Source organism: Podarcis vaucheri, assembly GCF_965113315.1.
Source record: "Podarcis vaucheri genome assembly, chromosome: 4".
In the NCBI taxonomy this organism is placed as follows: domain Eukaryota; kingdom Metazoa; phylum Chordata; class Lepidosauria; order Squamata; family Lacertidae; genus Podarcis; species Podarcis vaucheri.
In genome coordinates this window covers 14,237,385-14,259,870 of record NC_138762.1, presented here as the reverse complement: position 1 = coordinate 14,259,870, position 22,486 = coordinate 14,237,385, and the positions used below count along the sequence as shown (strand labels likewise).

The 22,486-nt window shown below is 44.3% G+C and overlaps 1 protein-coding gene across 30 annotated transcripts in view; it reads left to right on the top strand.

Moving 5' to 3' along the window:
* The window catches only part of DLG2 (discs large MAGUK scaffold protein 2), a 921,944-nt gene that overhangs the window by 726,334 nt on the left and 173,124 nt on the right, over nucleotides 1-22,486 (top strand). For all 30 annotated transcript variants that reach the window (XM_082219075.1, XM_082219062.1, XM_082219073.1 and 27 more), the window contains 3 exons: nucleotides 1,865-1,933; nucleotides 6,262-6,418; nucleotides 15,647-15,749. In XM_082219075.1, coding sequence (XP_082075201.1) covers nucleotides 1,865-1,933; nucleotides 6,262-6,418; nucleotides 15,647-15,749 — 329 coding nt within the window. The remainder of the gene's footprint in view (nucleotides 1-1,864; nucleotides 1,934-6,261; nucleotides 6,419-15,646; nucleotides 15,750-22,486) is intronic.

The window sequence follows — 22,486 nt, the reverse complement described above, 5'->3', positions numbered from 1 at the left end:
ATTGTGTCAAAAGTATCTTGTGTTATTTGCCAGCTCTGCCTCATTGGCCCACTTTACATTTTTCTGTTCCATTCAATTAACTCGTCAAAGTCATCTGTGCAGACAGGACAGGGAGGGGGAAGAGAGCAACCATGTTAAATTAGCATCAAGCTAGTCGGTTCTGCAGTTGCTATGTTTGTAAACTATTTTGGTTACCCGTCATATTCCAATTCCATACACATTTTCCCCAATCAGGCAGTGGGTGTGGGGGGTGGCCTCTGATAAAGGCACACAGAATGCCTTTATCTATCCCATTCACTTCAATGGAACAAGTGCCTGCATCTCTGCATCCCTCCATTGAACTAACTGGAGTTTTGTGTGCGCCTCGGAGAGGGCACATGAAGATCCATGCTGCAGTGATCGTGCTCCAAAGGGCTACAGAAGGGGCATGTCCCATTATCTTCAACATAGGGAATACCTGTGAGAACAATGGGATTCCAGGCATGAATCATTCCTCATTGGATCGTACGAAGATCTATGCAACTGTGGCAAGGTCCCCCAACTGATCCTGGGCTCGCCACAACACTGATAAAGCCAGTGGATCCCACATGATAACTTCAGGGAGGCCATCAGAGGGCTCACAGCTCCACATGAGAGCTGTGGATTTCCCATATTTTGCTGCTTTAGGCATTACCAATGCCATCTGCCAATGCAGAAATAACTATCTGGGTCAGTAGCCACTATCCGATATATTTTCAATTGGTGGAACGTGCCATGCAGGATAACCAACAGCCATGACTTTCCAGCATAACAGATCAGCTAAGCTGTGCTGTTGAAGACAAAGAGATATCTAAGCATGCCTTGTGGGGACTTACTGTAAGCCAGTGACATGTATACGCTGGGGAGAAATGTGTACAATCTTGATTTTATCATTTTTCCCTACAGCAGTTTCCGAGAAACAACTAGCTGTTAAGAAATGGGTCAAATTATGCATCCAGTGATGGTCATTCTTAACTGGCAACAGCCCTTCAGGGTCTTGTGCAGAGAGTCTTCCGCACTCTCTGTTATCTGATGTCTGGGACCAAATGGACCAGGGACTGTTTAGATGCAAAGCATAGGAACATAGAAAGGTGGTTTATGCTGAACCAGACCATTGCCTACTAAAGGTAAAGGTGAAGGGACCCCTGACCATTAGGTCCAGTCATGGCCGACTCTGGGGATGCAGCCCTCATCTCGCTTTATTGGCCGAGGGAGCCGGCATGCAGCTTCCGGGTCATGTGGCCAGCATGACTAAGCTGCTTCTGGAGAACCAGAGCAGCGCACGGAAACGCCATTTACCTTCCCGCCGGAGCGGTACCTATTTATCTACTTGCACTTTGACGTGCTTTCGAACTGCTAGGTTGGCAGGAGCAGGGACTGAGCAACAGGAGCTCACCCTGTCGTGGGGATTCGAACCACCGACCTTCTGATTGGCAAGTCCTAGGCTCTGTGGTTTAACCCACAGCACCACTCGCGTCCCATATTGCCTACTACTAAATTATTATTATTCCTGTGGAACGCCCTCCCATCAGATGTCAAGGAAACAAACAACTATCTGACTTTTAGAAGACATCTGAAGGAAGCCCTGTATAGGGAAGTTTTTAGTGTTTGATGTCTTACTGTGTTTGGTGTTTTAATTTGTTGGAAGCCACCCAGAGCGGCTAGTGGAAACTCGAAATGACGACTTAGCCCAATGTACTGTCTCCACTCAGGAACACGCATATTACTTCTCTGAACCCCAGATCTATGTCGTATTTTGGATCGTCCAGAGCTTGTTGCAATAAGACCGAGAGGCTTTGCGAGCAAATGTTTTTATTTATTCCTCCTTTCTTTCCTGTCTATGCAGTCATTCCCAGCACAGCACAGTGACCCGGCCACCCACCGTGAGCATACAGCGAAGCCTTTCTGTGGAAGGGTAAGAGTTTCACTTGGGTTGTTATTGCTTTACACCAGTTTTGTGCCACATTGAGTGTCTACATACACGGACAACTGTGTGCAATTCATATGTGCATTCCTGCTCCCTAGCTCTCAGAACAGCGCTACCTATGATGCCACAGGCATTCCCCTATCTAGGCAGCTGGCAGGTTCAAATCTGCTTCGTCTCAGAAATAGATGCTCCTTCCACTATTCCCTGAACAGCTTTTGTATCTGTCCCAGACAAAAACAGGCAGTGTGCTTTTCCTGAGCACTGTGCTTCCCCGCAAAACAACACGCTTCCAGTTCTGGCAATAGTTTGTGGGCTCTGTGAAATGGGGTAAAAATACCTGCCCATTCAGAGTGAGGACAGCAAGCATTCACCCTTGCTCTCACTTGGCTTTCTAACATGGTCACATCTTCCAGTCCGGATTGGTTGTGTGGCAACGTGACAGCATGCTGATGTCAAAGTAGCTGCTGGAAATAGGGGCAGAAAGAAAGGGGAAACCTGGAAGGGGGCAGCTGACATGGTGAAGGGCTGTAGATCCGTGGTAATATCTCCCTTACATGCAGAAGGTTCCTGGTAGGAGGCCATAAAACTCTGCCAGTCAGTGTGGAGACAGGGCTGAGCTAGATAGATGAAGGGTCTGGCACACTATAAAACAGCTCTGAATGTACGTGGAAGGGCCTTAGCTCAGTGGTAGAGCACCTGCTTTGCACACAGAAAGTTGCAGGTTCAATTCCCAGCTTCTCCAGATAGGATAAAGAACTGCTACTCTCTGAAATCCTGGCCAGTCAGTGTAGGCAATACAAAGCTAGATGGATCAATATTCTGACACAGTATAAGGCAGCTTCCTACGGTCTTCCTATAGACTGTATTCAATGCCAGTCTTACTCAGAGCAGAACTGTTGAAACTAATGGCTGACTTAGCTTCATTCATTCCAGTTTGGCCGCACTAGATAGCCCTGAAGCCATGCAAGGTGCCTAAAGACGGACTTTATCTTAGGTTTCACTCACCTCCATGTCCAAACTGAGCTCCTCTTTTCTTCACTGAGTTGTTGTGTTTGGAAAAATATGTACTGCTGGGGTAGCTGGAGAATGGCCTTGAGGAACCAGGTATATCCTATCCCCGTCTGACTTCTCTGTGTTGATAACTCACCAAGGCTTTTATCAGAGTACAGTACATGACATGCAGAGGTGGCTGGCCACCTATTGGGGCCATTTGGGTGGAAGGCAAGGAGGCCCAAAGAAGGCAGAGCTGGAGCCCATGACAAGCAGAGTCGGCGATAGGCAGAGCCAACTAATTCCAGTTCTGACTCCATCCTCCTCCATGCTGAGCTCTGCAAGGGCAAACCTGAGACTCAGGAGGAAGCAGGCAGGTGGGAACTGGCTGAGGGCAGACTGAGGTTGGTGGGTTAGCTCCCCAGTCACCCTAATGGACCAGCCTTCACTGAGTTCATGGTCTGCAGCGACTTTTCCCAATTGGGTACCCTCCATATGTTTTGGTTTAAAACTCCCATCAGCCCCAGCCAACATGGCCAACGGTCTTGCGGGACTTCAGGAGAAGAAAAGGCTTGAGAGTAAAGCCTACACAGAACCAGAGTGGAGTTCTTAAGACGGCTGGATGCTGTGTCGTACGACTCTTTTCGGCAAATGTTGCCAAATGTATTGCTCTGCTTTCCTTTGGGTCACATCAGCGAGGTTGAGAGTGGAGTCTTGTCACAGCCCAGGACCTCCATATACACCAGTGGCGTAGCGTGGGGAGTGCAGGGGGTGCCGGCCACACCGGGCACAACATTTGGGGGGGGTGTGCTCGCACTCGCAGCTCTCTGCCCCTACCTGGCTCACTCACTCTCTCTCACTGCAGTGCTGGCTGTGCGAATCCGATCCGAGCCACCGGGTCGCCGCCCACTGTGGAGGGGCGGTGCCAGGCGTGCGGTGTGGAGAGAGAGTGAGGAACTATCTGAGGGAGGGACAGTGCAGCGGCCGCCCAGCGCAGCGCTGAGCGCGGGAGAGAACCACATCAGACCAGACCAGGCAGCAGCGAGAAGAAGCTGGCAGTGGCGGCAGGTTAGGGGTTAGGGGGCGCAAATTACTTGCCTTGCCCCGGGTGCTGACAACCCACGCTACGCCGCTGATATACACTACCCAAGCTTGCACCCCATGGAGGTCACTTTGGTGCTGCTTTGTTGTTGTTGTTTAGTCATTTAGTCGTGTCCGACTCTTTGTGACCCCATGGACCAGAGCACACCAGGCACTCCTGTCTTCCACTGCCTCCCGCAGTTTGGTCAAACTCATGCTGGTAGCTTCGAGAACACTGTCCAGCCATCTCGTCCTCTGTCGTCCCCTTCTCCTTGTGCCCTCCATCTTTCCCAACATCAGGGTCTTTTCCAGGGAGTCTTCTCTTCTCATGAGGTGGCCAAAGTCTTGGAGCCTCAGCTTCAGGATCTGTCCTTCCAGTGAGCACTCATTGCTGATTTCCTTCAGAATGGAGAGGTTTGATCTTCTTGCCATCCATGGGACTCTCAAGAGTCTCCTCAAGCACCATAATTCAAAAGCATCAAACAATGCAGGAGGCAGCAGTTGTGAGTTCCCGGTCTCTGCAGCCACAGAAGGCGCTGTGATTCCTCAGAGGTTTGACTTCAACCCCAGGTGCACGTTCCGTTGTCTCTTCAGACAGATGGATGCCAACAACCAGGTTGGGGAAAGCTGCTCAACAGAGATTTCCTTTTCCTGTTCTGGCTATTTTTTGGGGGTGGCACCCGATCTATTAGGAACTTATTCAGTGCAATCCCCATTTATATTTCTGGCACCATTTCAGTGGGTCTTGCTCAGGAGGACTTATCAGTGGACCGGTCTCTTTGCAGCAACAATTTTAGCTCCCTTCTCTGGTGGGTAGCATCTATTCCTACTTTCCCCTGGTCTGCACCTAAAACAAAACCAAAAAAACATTATTTGACCAATGTTGGATGCTACACATGCCTGCAGCTTCTGAAGAATCTCATCTTTGTTGCTCCAAAGTCCCTGGAGCATGGTGAGAAATAAAAATAGAGTAAAGCAGGTAGGGGGAAGAGAGAGAAAGAGGAATGAAAAGTGTTTAACTATGGACGGGAAAGAACTGTGGTTGCTCAGAAACTGGACTGCCAGCTCCATCTACTGGCCAGATGCAGGAAATGTATTTTATAGCAGTCCATTCTATTTAACGAAATGTCTGTGCCCATAGCAGAACTGAGCGGCGGAGTTTCGAATCGATAGAGGTGACTGTGCCACTTTGAAGTGCAAGTAAAGGCCCTCTCCCAGAACCCCACCAAATGGGAGAAAGACCCTCTCCAAAGATCTCAAAATCCAGGCAGGTTCACATGAGGCGATAGGGTATTTCAGATAACTTGGACCTATTTGCGATTCTATTGGATTCCCAGTTGCTGCTGATTACATTGGCATGTGTCTATATATGCTTGCCTATGTCAACATAAAGGGAAGTATCTCATTGGTCAATACGATATTAGGATAAGGCAATAGTAAGAATGGAGGATGAAATTGATGGACTATGCAGAATTAGACAAAGTAACAAGAAGGATTCGAAACCTGCGGGACCAGAGATTCTCAGAAGACCGGAGTAAATTTACAGACTATTTGAAAAGTAATTGTGATGAACAGATTACACTAGTAGGTTTGCAAGAAGTTTTGTAAGGTGAATTATTTGAAATATTGCAAAAAAGACAATGAGGAGAATTATTAGTTAAAGATAATTAAAGGTAATATGAAATTAAGAAATGCATAATACGTGATAAGAACGGAAAATCATCAAAGGTGTTGACGGAAGTCCAAAAAATATTGTATAAGATGAGAAGTTCTGTTGTATGAATTAATTATGAATTAATATGTTAAAAACTAATAAAAATGTATAAAACACAAAGAGATAGCTGAGGGAGGAGAAAGTAAAAAAAAAAAAAAAAGGATATGGCAACAGCACAGTAAGCTGCCTTGTACTGAATCAAACACAATGGTCCATCTAGTGCCTGTTATTATGGAAGGAAATGGAAAGGAGCTGCTCAATAGGAGACATATACAACCCAGTCAGCCCAAGACATTTTGGCACCTGAGGCTGGCTTTAAAATAGTCCCTCGCCCACCCCACAAGGGAAGAAGAGGTCAGGGAAGATCTACATCAGGAGCAAAGGGGCAGGGATCGAGAAAGATAAACATTGGGATCAGCTGCCCTAGTGGACCCTTCTGCCCGAAGCAGTCTTCTCACCTTGCCTCATAGGTGGGCTGGTCCTGAATCCAGGTCTCTTAAATGAATGAGCATATGTCCTTTTCTTTCCACAGAGAACCTCGCAAAGTTGTCCTGCACAAGGGGTCAACAGGGCTCGGTTTCAACATTGTAGGCGGAGAAGACGGCGAAGGCATTTTTGTATCCTTCATCCTAGCGGGTGGGCCAGCCGACCTCAGTGGAGAGCTTCAGAGGGGAGACCAAATTTTATCTGTAAGTATTTCCTACGCACGAATTTAATTTTTAGTTAAAGCAAAAAATACAGCTTTCCCTTGCGTTGTGTTGGGGTCTGTTTTTTGGCTTGTTTTCAGATGGGGTTCCCACCATTAACTAAAAAAAAATCAGTATATTGGGCATATATTAACCAAGAGCAGGGGAGGGGAATTGGATTGTGATCACCTCCATCTCACGGGCTAAGTTTGAAAGAATCAGAATTGTAGAGTTGGGAGGGGGTGCCGAGGCGTTGGGATACTGCCAGGGAGACAAAGTCCATCATGGCCCCAAGCCGTCTGCCGGACGATCCATCAATCTCCCGTAGGCACGCAGTATCAGCAATTAGCGACATGAGTTTCTAGAAAATATCTTGCCACATTCCAGAGCTCATGCACACTCTATCAGCAGATAATGCACAGCAAAAGTCGCACGCAGGAGAGCATTATTTACAAGTTTTATTCTGCGTTGACCAGAACAAAGAAAAACATGACTGCCTGTATCAGTGTCTCCGACACAGAGAGAAACGAAAGCAATAGAAACATAAACATCCTGTGAACAGGAAATACGCAGACTCTGACCCACAAAGCCTGCTCCCTTTTAAGGTGGAACGGAAATATCCTAACACGAGGGTCATCTAGTCCCTCGTTCAATGCAGGAATCTCAACCAAAGCATCCATGGCAGATGACCATCCAACCTCTGCTTAAAAACTTCCAAAGAAGGAGAGTCCACAACCACCTTAAGAGAGTTTGTTCCACTATTGAACAGCTCTTCCTGCCAGAAAGTTCTTCCTGATGTTTAGTCAGAATCTCCTTTCTTGTAACTTAAAGCCATTGGATCGTGTCCTTCCCTCCAGAACAGGAGAAAGCAAGCTTGCTCCATCTTCCATGTGATGGCCCTTTAGATATTTGAAGATGGCTCTCATATCTCCTCTCCGTCTTCTCTTTCCCAAGCTAAACATACCCAACTCCCTCAACCGTTCCTCATAGGGCTTGATTTCCAGACCCTTGATCATCTTGGTTGCCCTCCTCTGCACACCTTCCAGCTTGTCAATATCCTTCTTAAAGGCAGGAGATAAACTTTTGGCTGGGGCAGGTTTTCCCCCTGACCAACACCTGATGTCATGAAGTGTAGAGCAAGTGGTTGCAGCTTGGCTGAAATGGCCTGGTGGCCAAGTGGGAAGGCCTGTGGGTCAGAAGCCCCACCCCCACCCCTAACCAAAAATAATCCTACATTGGAGTGGTGGGCTGGCAGCAAATTGTCTCCCTTATCATCCAGCCTTAGCTTGGTCAGCCTTATCTCAGTGGTAGAGCACATGTTTTGCATGCAACAAGGTAGGACTGGAAAATGCCCCTGGCAAAGAACCTGGAGAGGTCCTGTCTGTTAGTGTAGACCAGTGTTTCCCTAACTTGGGTCTCTAGCTTTTTTTGGACTACAACACCCATCATCCTTCCCGCCGGAGCGGTACCTATTTATCTACTTGCACTTTGACATGCTTTCGAACTGCTAGGTTGGCAAGAGCAGGGACCGAGCAACGGGAGCTCACCCCGTCACAGGGATTCGAACCGCCAACCTTCTGATCGACAAGTCCTAGGCTCTGTGGTTTAACCCACAGCGCCACCCACGTCCTCCTAGTTACCAGCTCTAGTTACCAGCAAAATCCGTCACTATGATGGGCTGTTCTACTCCAACAGCCACCGAGGGTCAAGAGAAAGTGAGATTTGATCACTCCTCCAGTTCCTGGTCCAGCAAACAGGGTCTGTGTTGGCAATGTCTCTCCTTGGTCTATCTGCAATCCTGCCTTTCAGCAGCATAGCAACTTGCCAAGTTAGACTGTTGGTCCATCAATAGTGTCTGCATTGGACAGGCAGTGGCTCTCCAGGGTTTCAGGTGAGTTGTTCCCAGCTCTACCTGAAGATGCTAGAGATTTAACCTCGGACCTTCTTGTGCAAGGCAGATGCTCAGGCACTGAGATATGGCCTCTGCAAATCAGGGCAGGGATGGAGACAGAGAGGCATCCCACAGCAAAATCTCACATGCTGAGAACCCGAAACAATTCATTGCAGGAGAGAACTCAGGTTGACATTCAGCTCCCCTTTCCCCCCTAAAGAGCAAAGAACCAAGCTTCATTGATGTCTTTAGTTGTTTATTATTATTATTTTATTTGCTTTAAGAGAGCAAGTGCGGTGTAGTGGTTAAGAGCGGTGGACTCGTAATCCGGTGAACCGGGTTCACGTCTCTGCTCCTCCACATGCAGCTGCTGGGTGACTTTAGGCCAGTCACACTTCTCTGACGTCTCTCAGCCTCACTCACCTCACAGAGTGTTTGTTGTGGGGGAGGAAGGGAAAGGAGAATGTTAGCCGCTTTGAGACTCCTTAAGGGGAGTGAAGGGTGGGATATCAAGTCCAAACTCCCCCTCCGCCACCGTCTCCTCCTCCTCTTCTTCGTCTTCGTCTTCATCTTCTTCTTCAGATCAAGTCTGCCATCTAATGGGTATGAATGAGCATGGCATAAACCCCAAGCACACTCTCAGATGAGCCATGCAGGCCTTGAGATCTCTGTGTTCTTAATGAATTGGACTGCAGCTCCACGATTCGTTTTCCAAATTTGCGATGGATTTTGTGTGTGTGTGTGTGTGTGTGCACATAAGGAGGTTAGATTGGCCTCAGTCAGGACCAGGGCCTTTTCAGCTCTGGCCCGGCCTGGTGGAATGCCCTAAGGCAGGAGATCAGGGCCCTGTGCAGGATTTGACATCTTTCTGCAGGGCCTGCAAGATGGAGCTGTTCCGCCTGGCCTTTGGGTTGAACTCAGTCTAAACCCCCCCCCCCTCTCATTTTTATTATTTTATTTTATTTGATGGAACCCCTTATATGGGATTTTGTATATAAATTTTCCCTCTCCTCTTTTTGCTGGCCCATGTAGGACCAGCATGGATAGTTGGCCCCGGTGAATATTTGACATTTTCTCCCCTTATGGCTTTGATCTACAGGCTACCACTAAAACGAGGCTGCATGTTAAGCTGCATTTTAAACTGTATTCTAATTTATATTTCAATCAATTGTTTGTTTGGGGTTTTTTTGTTTTTTTAAACTGTTTTTTCTGTATTTATATTCAGTGTTAGCTGCCCTGAGCCCTGTGTTGCCAGGGAGGGCAGGGTATAAATAAAATTACTATTATTATTATTATTATTATTATTATTATTATTATTATTATTATTATTATAGCTTTGTAAGCCTTTGGATACGTTTTGTGCATTTAGCCCCTGCAACATTACCATAATTGCCCTTTCCTTTTTACACTGATAGCGTGGAATTTGGAAATAATTCTTCTCTAAGGAATGTGCACAGTTAAATGAACACACATTTCCAGGGATCCCAAAGCTGGCTCCCAATTTCTGCTCACAATCTGCCCCCCGAAACAAAATTCAGGCCCATGCTATCCTGATAGGAGCTGGTTTCCTTATCAACATCCGTGTCAAACATTTCAAGAGTGAGAGTTTGATAGACATGAGACCACCATGAAAAAAAGCCTTGGAGCTGATCTTATGATCAGGGATGGAGGCAAAGGGTCGTCTGGTCCAACCCCTTGCCATTTTTAAGGGAGGCTTGGAGGACCTTTGCCCTCCAGATGTTGTCAGACTGCAAATCTCATCAGCTCCAGCCAGCATGAATGATAGTCAGGGATGCTGGAAGCTGGAGTCCAGCAATGTCTGCAGGGCCGAAGGTTCCTACATCATCAATATCTCCAGGACAAAGATAACAGACTGGAATGGAACTTGACTGGCACCCAGTAAGCCTAGGCCACAGCAGCAGTCTTGAAGTGCAGAGTCACTGTTGCCTGCAGTCATCTCTGGCTGGGTGCCAAGGAATTTTAGTTTATTTTGTAGCCGCATTCTCTGCAAGAGACAAATAAGCCACTTGGCATAATCTTGGCATGCAAAAAACCCAACACCCAATGCTTTGTGTTTCATCAGTCAAATGGAAGAGAAGCAATCATCCAATTAGGCTTTGTGTATTTCCTCCAGCAAATTTGGAATGGAGCAGCGTTTGAGTTAATCAAGCTCAAATAACAACAATAAATGCATTCTTCCATATCCATCCCAAGTAAAAAAATAAGGGGGGGGAATGATGTTCAAGCCTTTTCCAAGGCAGTTATCACTAAGCAGTTTACTGAAGGAAGGCCACTGGTGGTTAGATTTCAGCAAAAAAACCAACAACACAAAAAACACACACCAAACCAACAACAACTTAGGTTTGCTTGCCAAAATACTTAAGACGTGGAAAGGTAGGAAAGACCCAGCCAACAGAGATGCAGTGAGTTGTAGTCAACTACGTTTTACTCAGAACAAACCCACTGAAATCAATGAACACAAATAAATTGAGTCAAGAGAAGCGGACACGGAGCAATGGATCCAAACTACAAGAAAGAAGATTCCACCTAAACATTAGGAAGAACTTCCTGACAGTAAGAGCTGTTCGACAGTGGAATTTGCTGCCAAGGAGTGTGGTGGAGTCTCCTACTTTGGAGGTCTTTAAGCAGAGGCTTGACAACCATATGTCAGGAGTGCTCTGATGGTGTTTCCTGCTTGGCAGGGGGTTGGACTCGATGGCCCTTGTGGTCTCTTCCAACTCTATGATTCTATGAATTGATTTCAATGCATCTACTCTGAGTAAGACGTAGCTGAATACCACCCATTGCTGCGACCCTCCAGTCATCAGAGACGTATTGTTCTTATTTCTTTCCTAAGTGCATCACTTCTTGTGAAGCATCTTAAAGCCATTTCACAACACAGTAAAAAGCCATAAATGTCCACGTAGAGGGTTTGTTGAAAGAAGAAAGTCTCCAACCAGAGCTGGAGAGAAAAGAAATCTAAGAAGCACCTGTCTTTCAGGAGTTTGCAGGGAGAAAGTCAATTCTCATTGAAAATGCTATCTTTTCATGAATAAATATGTGATGGGGACGTATTCAATCATGCCGCCACTACCCCATCTGCAATATGAAGTGGTTAGTCCAGTAAAAACATATATAGTTATTTCAATGGTGGGCGTGCTAGAGGTCACCACACCAGATCTAAATTGCTTGGCTGGGTAAGTGTGTGACCTTTGAAAGTCAGGAGGTCAGAAGTGGGTGATCTATAGCCCTAAACATAATTCCACGTGTCCTTTGCCCTAATTTCAAAAGGCTTCTGCAAGAGATCAGATTAGGCCTCCAGCAACAGTGATTAATTTCTTCCCTGGCTGCCTGGTGGACTGGGAGGAAGGAGGGTAGAGGGGGAAGGAGAGAGAAATGTCCACTGGGCTGCTTCGATATTCAGAACTGCCAACACAATACCAGCTCCACACATCCCTTCTAGTCCTACAAGTCATTTAGATATGTAAGAAACAAATCATTTAGTGTGGCAGCACCTACACTTTGGAACTCCCTGCTACTTGACAACATACAGGTACCTTTTTTATATATATAAAAATCTTTATTAATTTAAATTACACACATATACAAAGAATTTGCAATATCATACTACAAAAAGAAAATTAAAGAAAAAAGAATTAAGAAAAGAAGAAAATACAGAAAAAACAAAGAAGAAAAAGCAGATTTACATGCATAAAAAAAACTTAATCTTCCTAATTAATACTTAAATAAACACTTAAATAAAAAAGACTTCTGACAAAACGGCAGACAGGTACCTTTTTGGTGCTATGTTGAAGTTACATGTGTAGAAGTTACCTCCTATTAGCTCTTTTTTATTTTTAGTCATCTTTCGAATGCTTTTAAATACCTGTTTTTAGCTGCTTTCTGTAGAAAATCTCAAGGTTTTTGTTTTATGTTTTTGTAAGCTGCCTAAATGAAGGTTGTTGTTTCTCCAGTCAAGCAGCATACAAATTCTGTTAATCAATTAGTTGTGGGAGGAAGTAAAGTTGTCCTTCGGGGCATCAGAAGCAACTTTTGTGGCAGATCAGAGATATTGCTCATCTAGCTTTGTTCAACTATCAGGGGGAGTTTGGGGAAATCAAATTTATCTCCTGCTTGCTGGTTTCCTGTAGGAATTTGATTGGCTGGTGTAATAATAATAATAATAATAATAATAATAATAATAATAATAATAATATCTTTATTGTCATTGCCCCCTTCGGGGACAACGAAATTACTTGACTGCTCCATAAAAACACTAATTAAACAATACAGTATAATACATCAAGGGAGATTAGATGACTTTCAAAGTCCGGGCTTCCAATTCAGGGCCGAGATCGCTCTGGAGAAGAAGCTGTTCTTAAGACAGGCTTGTTCTTGTCTTCATCGTCCTGTATCTCCGTCCCGACGGCAAGAGCTCGAAGAGACAGTGACCAGGATGCGATGGATCTTTTACTATGTCCAGTGCCTTCCTATGGCACCTTGTGGCATAAATCTGCTCTAAGGTGGAGAGTGGGCAGCCAACAATGATCTCTGCTGCCTTAACAACCCTGCACAACCCCATCCTGTCCTGGGTAGTACAGCTTCCGTACCACACACATAAGCCATAGGAAGATGGTGGACTAGATAGGTCCTTTCGATCTGATCTGGAATGGCTGTTCTTGGTTCATCCTTGCCTTTTCTGACAAGCAGTGGCTCTTCAGGGGCCAGTTTCTTGGGGAAGATGAGATCCACACAGCCCCATATAATAATCTAGCAAGCAGGTATTGACTTTCCATGCCCTTATTGTGGGCTGCACCTCCAAAGCAGAAACCTACAGAGCACTGGGACTTGAACACACCTGTGGCTCACCAAACTGCAAACAGGCTTTCATTCCACTCATTAATAGTTTCCCTGCAAACTCCACCAGGTGGCAGCACAGGATTTTTATTAGTTTGGGTATTACAGCAGGTAATAAATTGGTTGAATGGAAATCTGAGCAATAGCTGCATTTTCTGTTCCACAATGGAAGCTGTTCTCATTGAGGATATTTGTACACATTGTCCGATTTATTCTGGGGGGTTACAAATACATTCCCAAACATTCTACTTTTGAGAAACTCATAGGAGTTAGATAACTGAAGTTAAGAAAAACCCAAAAGCTTATACTATGTGATACTATACTGCACACAAATAATATTGGTTTGGATCAGGTTCAAAATTGTTAGCTAATTAGTCAGGCTGAGACTCCACAATATTTTCCTCTATTTCCCATACACCCTTAAAAGCAAAAATCAATTCATTACCCAATCTTCCCAACATGCTCTCTTGCATCTCGCTGGAGCTGCTGCCAAAGTTTGTGATTCCTCAGGTCTGCTATTAATATTATTATATTTATTTATATCCCACCAGTTTTGCAGACTGGGACTCAATGGGGCTTCTGCTAATTAAAACAACGCCAAAAAAAATGTTCAAAAGTTCATTCCCAAAAAAGACCAGAGACGTTTCTCCTAGGAATAATGGAGTCAGATGTTCCCAAGAATTATAAGAATTTATTTCTCTGTGCAACAACTGCAGCTCGAATTTTATAGGCTTAAAAGTGGAGGGAGGGAGAAGCCCCAACAAGGGAGGAATGTAGTTGGCAAGTCTAACCAACAGAACAAGAGAGCAAGATAAAACAGTAGTTAAAGAGGATCGTAAAAAGTTTGTAGAGCATATGAAGAATTATTGTAAACAGGTTAAAATGTTAGCAGCTTTAGGATGAATTGTGCTCAGAAACGCACTAAGAAACCAGAAGCCTTCCTCTTGGGCATCGTCGGCCAGAAAGTGTTAAAGAAGGACAGAACTTTTTTTATGTATGCGACTACAGCAGCAAGAATACTTATTGCAAAACATTGGAAGACGCAAGATTTGCCCACACTGGAAGAGTGGCAGACGCAATTGATGGACTATATGGAACTGGCCGAAATGACTGGCAGAATCCGAGATTTGTGAGAAGAAACAATGGAAGAGGACTGGAAAAAGTTTAAGGACTATCTACAAAAACAGTACAAACTGTATGAATGTTAAGAAATTGCACGATCCAGAAAAATAGGGTTCCAGTAACTCGACTGTGAGATATAGAAAATTAAGTGATATGTAAGAAAAGGTCAAAATTTAAAGCAATATTATGTTTAATCTAAGTTATAATTAATCGACAAAAATTACTTTAAGTCTAGAAATATAACATTTGAGAAGTACAAAATAAGAAATGAAACAAGGTAATAATTTGCTGGTATTTTTATTACAGAGAATGCAGGGTAAGGGAGATGTGAGGAAGGCCAGTTAGTTACACAAAAAATGTTATGAACAGTTGTGTTTTTTTTCTTTTTTCTTTTTTATATTGTTTGTTGGTGTAATTGTATTTGTTTTTTCGTTTGTTATTTCTTTGGTGAAGGGATTTTGTGTGTTTGCTATGTATTTTCTATTCTGTGTTTGAAAACTGAATAAAATATTTATAAAAAAAAGAATTGTGCTCAGAAACGTACTGGGGAGCCAGTGTAGGTCTTTCAAGACCGGTGTTATATGGTCTCGGCGGCCACTCCCAGTCACCAGTCTAGCTGCTGCATTCTGGATTAGTTGTAGACTCCTGCCTCTGCTTGAAATCTCTGCTGCAAAAGTCAGTGTCGTGCACTGTGTTCTCAGACATGCAAAGGCTCCCCACTCCTACACGTAGCTCCTGGCCTGCCCTCGCTTTATTGTTAGACCATCTTAATTCCACCCCTGACCTTTGCAGATATCAACCCATGCTGCTCAGTTCTTTGTCTGCAACAACTCTCGGCTATTTTTGAGGGTGCTTAGACACGCATACACACCACTGCAGAGGTTTTTAGCGTTCCTCCTCCTACACGCTTCCTCTTGTTTTGCCTCCCATTCTCTCTCACTCTTGCACACCCTTCAGACATGCCTAACCAGAAGAAAAATACCCCAAACAAACAAACAAACCGCTTTCCTCACCAAAATGAAATTTGCTGCATAATTCTGTGGACATTTCAGGCCTTGCTCCAGCTGGCCTGGATTTTAGCCAGCCTGGGCAACTTCGACAACAACAAAGAATTGGCACCATACCGTTCCTGGCTCTCAAGAGGTGGGAAAAGACCTTTTATTTCTTGAATGTATATAAAACCTCACTCAAGGGGCCTCAAAGCGGCTTTCTATTCCAAGAGGGAGGGAGGGAGGGATGAGAAAATCTGTCTGCTTCTGCCCCCTGTTGCTTTCACATGTTTTCAGTCCATAATCCCATTTCTTCTTGCCTGAACTATGGAACGCACTCGTGTTTCTTTGCTTCTCTTCTCCCCCTTGCAGGTGAATGGGATCGATCTTCGTGGTGCTACCCATGAACAGGCTGCTGCAGCGCTCAAAGGCGCAGGCCAGACTGTGACCATTATAGCACAATACCAGCCAGAAGGTAGGCTTGCCAAATGTCAAGAGATGCTAGAAGTAACTCTTTACCAATGGGAAACACCATCCTTCAAAGTGGGATCTGTTGTGCAGGAACATTTTGAGTTGTATCCAACTAAGCTCAACTCCAGAATGGAGCCATGGACACAAACGGGCCTGTGTTAGACAAGCCTATTATTTCCAGTGTGTCTACTCTTGAATAGGACTAACATTGGTGCAGCCTTTTGTTGAATAGCAAATATAAATTAATTTGAGCTTCAAAAAGTTACTGCCCCAAAATGACAGCTCTCACTTGTTTTCATTCTGCTATGTATTTGGCTTTCATCAGAAGTTTTCAGGACACAATTATGAGCCACATGGAGTGGTTCTGAGTCTCTCTGTTTCCATCGGGTTGGAAATGATTTTTCCCTATTGTGTTCCTTTGGTAGCCTATCTCCCTCTGTGTTTTATTGCTTATGATTGTGAGTACCAATTGTTACAAGGTATTGGCTGGGAACAGGAATAAATGAAGTGCTAGTTAACTGTAGCAAACAGATCCTTTCCATCTTCATGCTAAAAAGAGAAATTAGAAGTGGCCAACGCTAGAAGGATATTCTGAAGATCAGTGCATATACACATCCTCTGCCTATTTCGTCATTTGGTTAGATGTGTGGCTACATGAACTGGGCAGTACATGTTCCCATGTTTGTAGTGCCTGGTCTGCATTCATGTTTCTTCATGCAATGATGAGCCAATAGCTTTGATCAAACAAATATACTTTAGAACTGCTAGGTTGGCAGAAGCTGGTACAGAGCAACAGGAGCTCACCCTGTTGCACTACTGACCTTCTGATCAACAAGCCCAAGAGGCTCAGTGGTGTAGACCACAGCACCACCCACATCCTGAAAAACGACAGCTCCCTCGGCCTGAAAAGCATGATGAGCGCCGCACCCACTAGTTGCCTTTGACTGGACTTAAGCATCCATGGATCTTTTACCTTAATCACACAGAGAAAATTAGAATGGGTGCGTGCATTTGCCAGCACTTAGAAATAAATGAAGATTATTGTGTAATGGCTGTCTTGTCTCCCATTCATACAAGTGAGAAGCTAGGCCTTCATTTCATCTGGAAGGCTAAATGCAGACTAGCTCCACATCTGCAGATTGGTAGCAGTAGAGAGAGTCCTAGTCTTCCAAGTTGCGGGGCGCATTTTTGATGCTTCTGACATGTTAAATTGATGTTGATGAAATGACAACAGAGCAGTCTTCCCCACATTTCTGATACCTACAGTGCTTCCCCACCCCTGAAGTAGCCTTGCACGGACATTTCCTCTCCAAACTAACCTTGAATGAAAAGGGGTCTCCCAAATATATTGCACCACTTGCAGGTGGGGAATTTTCATTTTCACACCACTGCCTGTGGCTGTAACAGAGCACCTCCTGTTGCCTGACATTTCCCCTTGAATTCTCCATTAACGGACTTCCGGTTCGGCGCCAGCGCTAATGGCTGCTCCCTCTCCGAGCTCCGGAGAGAGGACGGCTCTGCGAGTTCGGGTCTGACCCGCTACGGCAAGCGGGGGACCCCTAAAATCACAGGAACGGAGCCTGTGAACAAGGAGATTCGGTGGGCACCTGAAGCGCCCCCCTTTACCGCAGAAAGAGCCTTTTTAAAGACTCCGGAACGACAACGGGGAGCGCGGTGCTGAGAATCGCTACCCAGCCCGCAGGGTGAAGCTGCGTCGCCATTAGTGGAGAGCGCCGATTCCTTCCTGAACAATTTGGACTGAAAAAACCCGTGAGTAAGATTGAACCTCTATTCGAGTCAAAAGTACCTGAAATTAGGCTGAAAACGGGAAAGGCGAAAATTAAGGAAGTCTGCCTTCCCCCGACTGCATGATAACCAAAGCAACGAAACTTACTAAGCTGCATCCGTATGGGATATTGTTTTTAACTGCTTGAATCCGACATTTGGACTTTGACTATCCCCTCTAGCTTGCAGGGCAGAGGGGAGGAAAAAGTGACTTTATAGGCTAAGGCCCACAAGAAAGTCAATATGGAGGTCGGATGGCCAAAGTATTGTGAGATTTTAGAACAGGATGGAGAGAAACTGAAATTAAAGAGCCATGAAAAACTAAAACCCAAAGTACAAGATTGGCTCCACTATTATCAAATAATGGAGGTTTTTAAACAAGACAGGAAAACTGGCTTCCAGGTGGAAAAATCAAAACTGGAGACAGAATTGTTAGAACCCAATACTAAGAACTTGTCAAGAATGTATAACCTGCTGTTGAAATGGAATACACAAGATGAAACAGTTAAATCAGCTATGATTAAGTGGGCACAGGACATTGGTCATAATATTATGTCTGCTGACTGGGAAAGATTGTGGAACACCGGTATTAAATTTACGGCATGTAATGCTTTAAAGGAAAATGTGATGAAAATGATCTATAGGTGGTACATGACCCCAGTTAAGCTAGCAAAAATTTACCATTTGCCTGATAATAAATGTTGGAAATGTAAGGAAACTGAAGGTACTTTTTATCATCTTTGGTGGACATGCCCGAAGATTAAGGCTTTCTGGGAAATGATATATAATGAAATGAAAAAGGTATTTAAATATACCTTCCTTAAGAAACCAGAGGCCTTTCTCTTGGGCATTGTCGGCCAATTGGTGCCAAAAAAGGATAGAACTTTTTTCATGTATGCAACAACAGCAGCAAGAATACTGATCGCAAAGTATTGGAAGACACAAGACTTACCCACCTTGGAAGAATGGCAGATGAAAGTGATTGACTATATGACACTGGCGGAAATGACGAGCAGAATTCGTGACCAGGGAAAGGAGACCGCGGAAGAAGACTGGAAGAAATTTAAGATTTATCTTAAGGACTATTATAAACTTGATGAAGCTTAGAATGTCGAGATTTTACAGAGAGAAAGGGTTGCAGTAATATAAGATTAGATTAAGAAAGGACTATGATGAATTAGGACGGGAAAAAACATTTACAAGTTGCTATAAAAATTTGGACATGAGGATGCAGAAAGGGGAGGTATGGGGAAGTCCGAGGAAAGAAGTTTATGAAAGGACATTATGAAATTATATTTGTTTGTTTGTCTGTTTTCTTTATGTTTGTTTGTTATAAAAACTTTTGTAAAACCAATAAAAATTTTATAAAAAAAAAAAGAATTCTCCATTAACAACAGCAAGCAGGCACCAATAGGACCTCCATCACCACTGTGGAGACCACAGTGCGACTGTTGTCATCAAGGACAATGCCCCTTCAAGTTTTGAAAACCACACCACCCCAGTTTTGAAGTGCAAGTTCTGTAGTAAGGTAAAGGTAAAGGGACCCCTGACCATTAGGTCCAGTCGTGACTGACTCTGGGGTTGCGGCGCTCATCTTGCTTTATTGGCCGAGGGAGCTGGCGTTTGTCCGCAGACAGCTTCCAGGTCATGTGGCCAGCATGACTAAGCTGCTTCTGGCTAACCAGAGCAGCACACAGAAACACCATTTACCTTCCCGCTGGAGTGGTACCTATTTATCTACTTGCACTTTGACGTGCTTTCGAACTGCTATGTTGGCAGGAGCAGGGACCGAGCAATGGGAGCTCACCCTGTCACAGGGATTCAAACCACCGACCTTCTGATCGGCAAGCCCTAGGCTCTGTGGTTTAACCCACAGCGCCACCCGTGTCCCTTGAAAGTTCTGTAGTGAACCAGCACAAATTCTAAAGTGCCCAAGAGTTGGAATTACCAACCCACAAAGTACCGTGCCTGGTTCTTTATTGGAAGGAGGCAAGACCAGATCACTGACTCAAACAGAGACATCAAAGGCAATCTCATTGGTGGGCAAGCCATTCTGTTTCATTATTTGTACTGGGAGTGACTGCATCATGCATTCACATCTCATGTGGAACCTCTGGCTGTCCAGACTTCAGCTCCCATCAACCCTGACAACTGGCCATGCTGCACTACATGGATTGAGAGGTAATGATATATTTGTCCAGAATGCAGAGAATCTTGTTCCCAAGGAACCTGGTAGACAAAAATCGCAAACTATATATTGATTCTCGTGTGTCTGAGATTGCCATAATTGTATGTCTCAAACAAAGGTTGATGTAACTTCCTTATACTTAATGTTTGGGTCAGTACAAGCATTGCATTAGACAGAGATTGTGTTATGGACAGGGCTACTTATTTTTTGTGCATTGAAGTGGGACACACACACACATACTGCAGCATAATGCCCCAAACGACTTGCTGCTCACACTTCGGAACATGTTAATTTGCATAGTGTGCCACATTCCTTAACTCTAGGCTAATGTCTGCCAGTTTAGATTATTAACTGTTTTAATTTTTCATAGCTAGCATTTAATGTTTTATAAGTTGTTATATTGTACAAGTTGATGCATTTGTCAATGTGCTAATTGTCTTTTTAAATTTGGTCACATTGGCCTCCTTCTATTTATAGTTTTTATGTCAAATATGATTTGTTGCATACGTGCAAATGGTCCACACACAAGTTTTAATGGCCTCTGACAAAACAAGAATAACTTTTAATGCGCTAAATAGATAAAGATTTATTGCTTTATTCCAGTGGAGTCTAACAAGCATATATCAAGAAAATTGCACAGATAAAAAGCTCAACAGGCATGTCGATACTGAAAAACTACAATGCAGTAGTTTTCTCATGCTCTATTTCTAGTGCAATGTACAAGGACTAGCAAGGATCAGCCCATGCAATTCTACAGGGGGAAAGTCAGGTCATTGTCTGGAACTGGCAGGCAAAGAAGAGGACAGTGATAGGCAGATACAGCATCTACTAAAAGGCCATGAGGCAGTATTAAGGAAGAGCAGTTCTTTCAGGACCCTGGACAGGTCCCGGGAAAGAGACAATTTGCTCAGACCTCCGGAGGGTGGTAACTGAGCCCTTACTTAGTTCCTGGCCTCATCTACCTCTTCCAGGCCCTACCTCTTTGGTGGAAAATGAAAATCCCTGAAAGGAAAGCTCTCTGGCAAGAGCCTGGCACTCTGTTATCTGTTGTCATGTATGCTACCTGCAGTGGTAGGCAAGTTAAATATGTGAGGCCCCTTGGGTGAAAAGGTGCTGGTTCCTGCAGATCTAAGTGATCACCAGCAGATTGGGTCATGGTAAAGAGCTCGTGAAACAACATGGCTAAGAGACCCTGCTATGAATTGGGAAGTCTCTGTTTTGCCTCTTCTATGGCTTCTCTAGATGACTTTAGGCAAGCCCTCCATCTCAGCCTCAGTGGCTACAGTGTGGGGATCATAACCCTGAACTGTAATTACAGGATTGCTCCAAGGACTGAAAGTTAATGTATGTGACTCATTCTTTATATTCTAAAGCACTATATAAATGCATCTCTTTCAACATTTAAAAAAAAATGCATGTCAATTTGGGTGGGGGGTATACTTAAAAAGAAAGATACACAGTGATAAAACTATCAACTTGTAAAAATCACTGTGCCATGCATGCTAGGACTTAAAAGGAGGCGGAACAAATCTACAAAATTCTTTTTCAACATTTATGAATCCACACTACATGGAATGACTGGTTTTTTTACACACTGCTTTGAATCCTAACATGCAGTTATCCAATATCTATTGTTAAACTGTGCGCATATGACAGTGCGATGGTAATGCTTATAGTTATTTGCACATTTGTGCATGGATAGGTGGTGAAGAAAATATATTTTCAATGCATGGGTTAGACCAGCAAAGATAATACTGAACCTATAGAAAATTGGGTGTCCAGGTTGGTCAGGCATGAAGGATGAACAACTGAGATATGCAATATATAAATATATATATTCAGGAGAGATAAAGCTGATATTGGGGAGAGGGAGGCAGAACTGCATCCTCTCCATACTGGAAATAAACCTGCTGTGCTCCATAGGAAGCTAGAATATCTCCTAGGCAAGGTAATGGGTGGGAGCAGAAGGTGTATTTCCCATATGACATTGCTGTAGGTGAGCAGGAACAGGAGATGCAGGGAATCTCTGCTTCCTCTTCATGCATGGCAAGACAATGTCCAAAGTCATACTCAATCAGTGGTCCGTACACTTGCCTCGTGCTGCAATGCAGCATCTCTGCAGTGGTCCCAGCAAAGCAACACTTCCCAGGGTGGGGAAGCACATTCAATCAAGTTTCAACAACTATAAATCTTCCAAGTCAGCCAATTAGCACCCTGTTTCAACAGCGTCTGCGAATGAAAGGAGTTCATTAATTTCCAAATCCAATATGCAGGGAGAGCAATTGACAGAGGCGGTGGTTAGACTTAGAAATTTCGCATTTGGCATTATCATTCATTTAGTCACCTGGGGGATTTGTTGGGGGGGGCGGTTCTCCCATGCACAGTTCCTCCTTTGCTTTCCCTTTGTTGTGGCTGCAGCATTGAGATAGCAGCTGTGTCTATTGAATAAACATCAAGAGGATTTGCATGGGAGGGTCGTCTTGAAGGCAGCTACAAAGAAAACTGACTGGGGGTATTAGGGATGGCAAAAGAATGATGCAGTTTTAAAGAACTGGGAAGTAGCTAACTCAAACCTGTAGTTTCCATTTTGTATGTCTCTTTCAAACTCATTCACAGGCCTTGCAGATAGGTGTCCTTCATGTACCCAAAATCATTTGCTGTCTTCACTTGAGACTTCTGCTCAGTATTCTTTTGGTGTGTGAATTCTGTGCTTGGGGTGAAATTGCATCACTCTGCTTCAGCTTTGTCATTCTGCTCCCTGTCTGCAT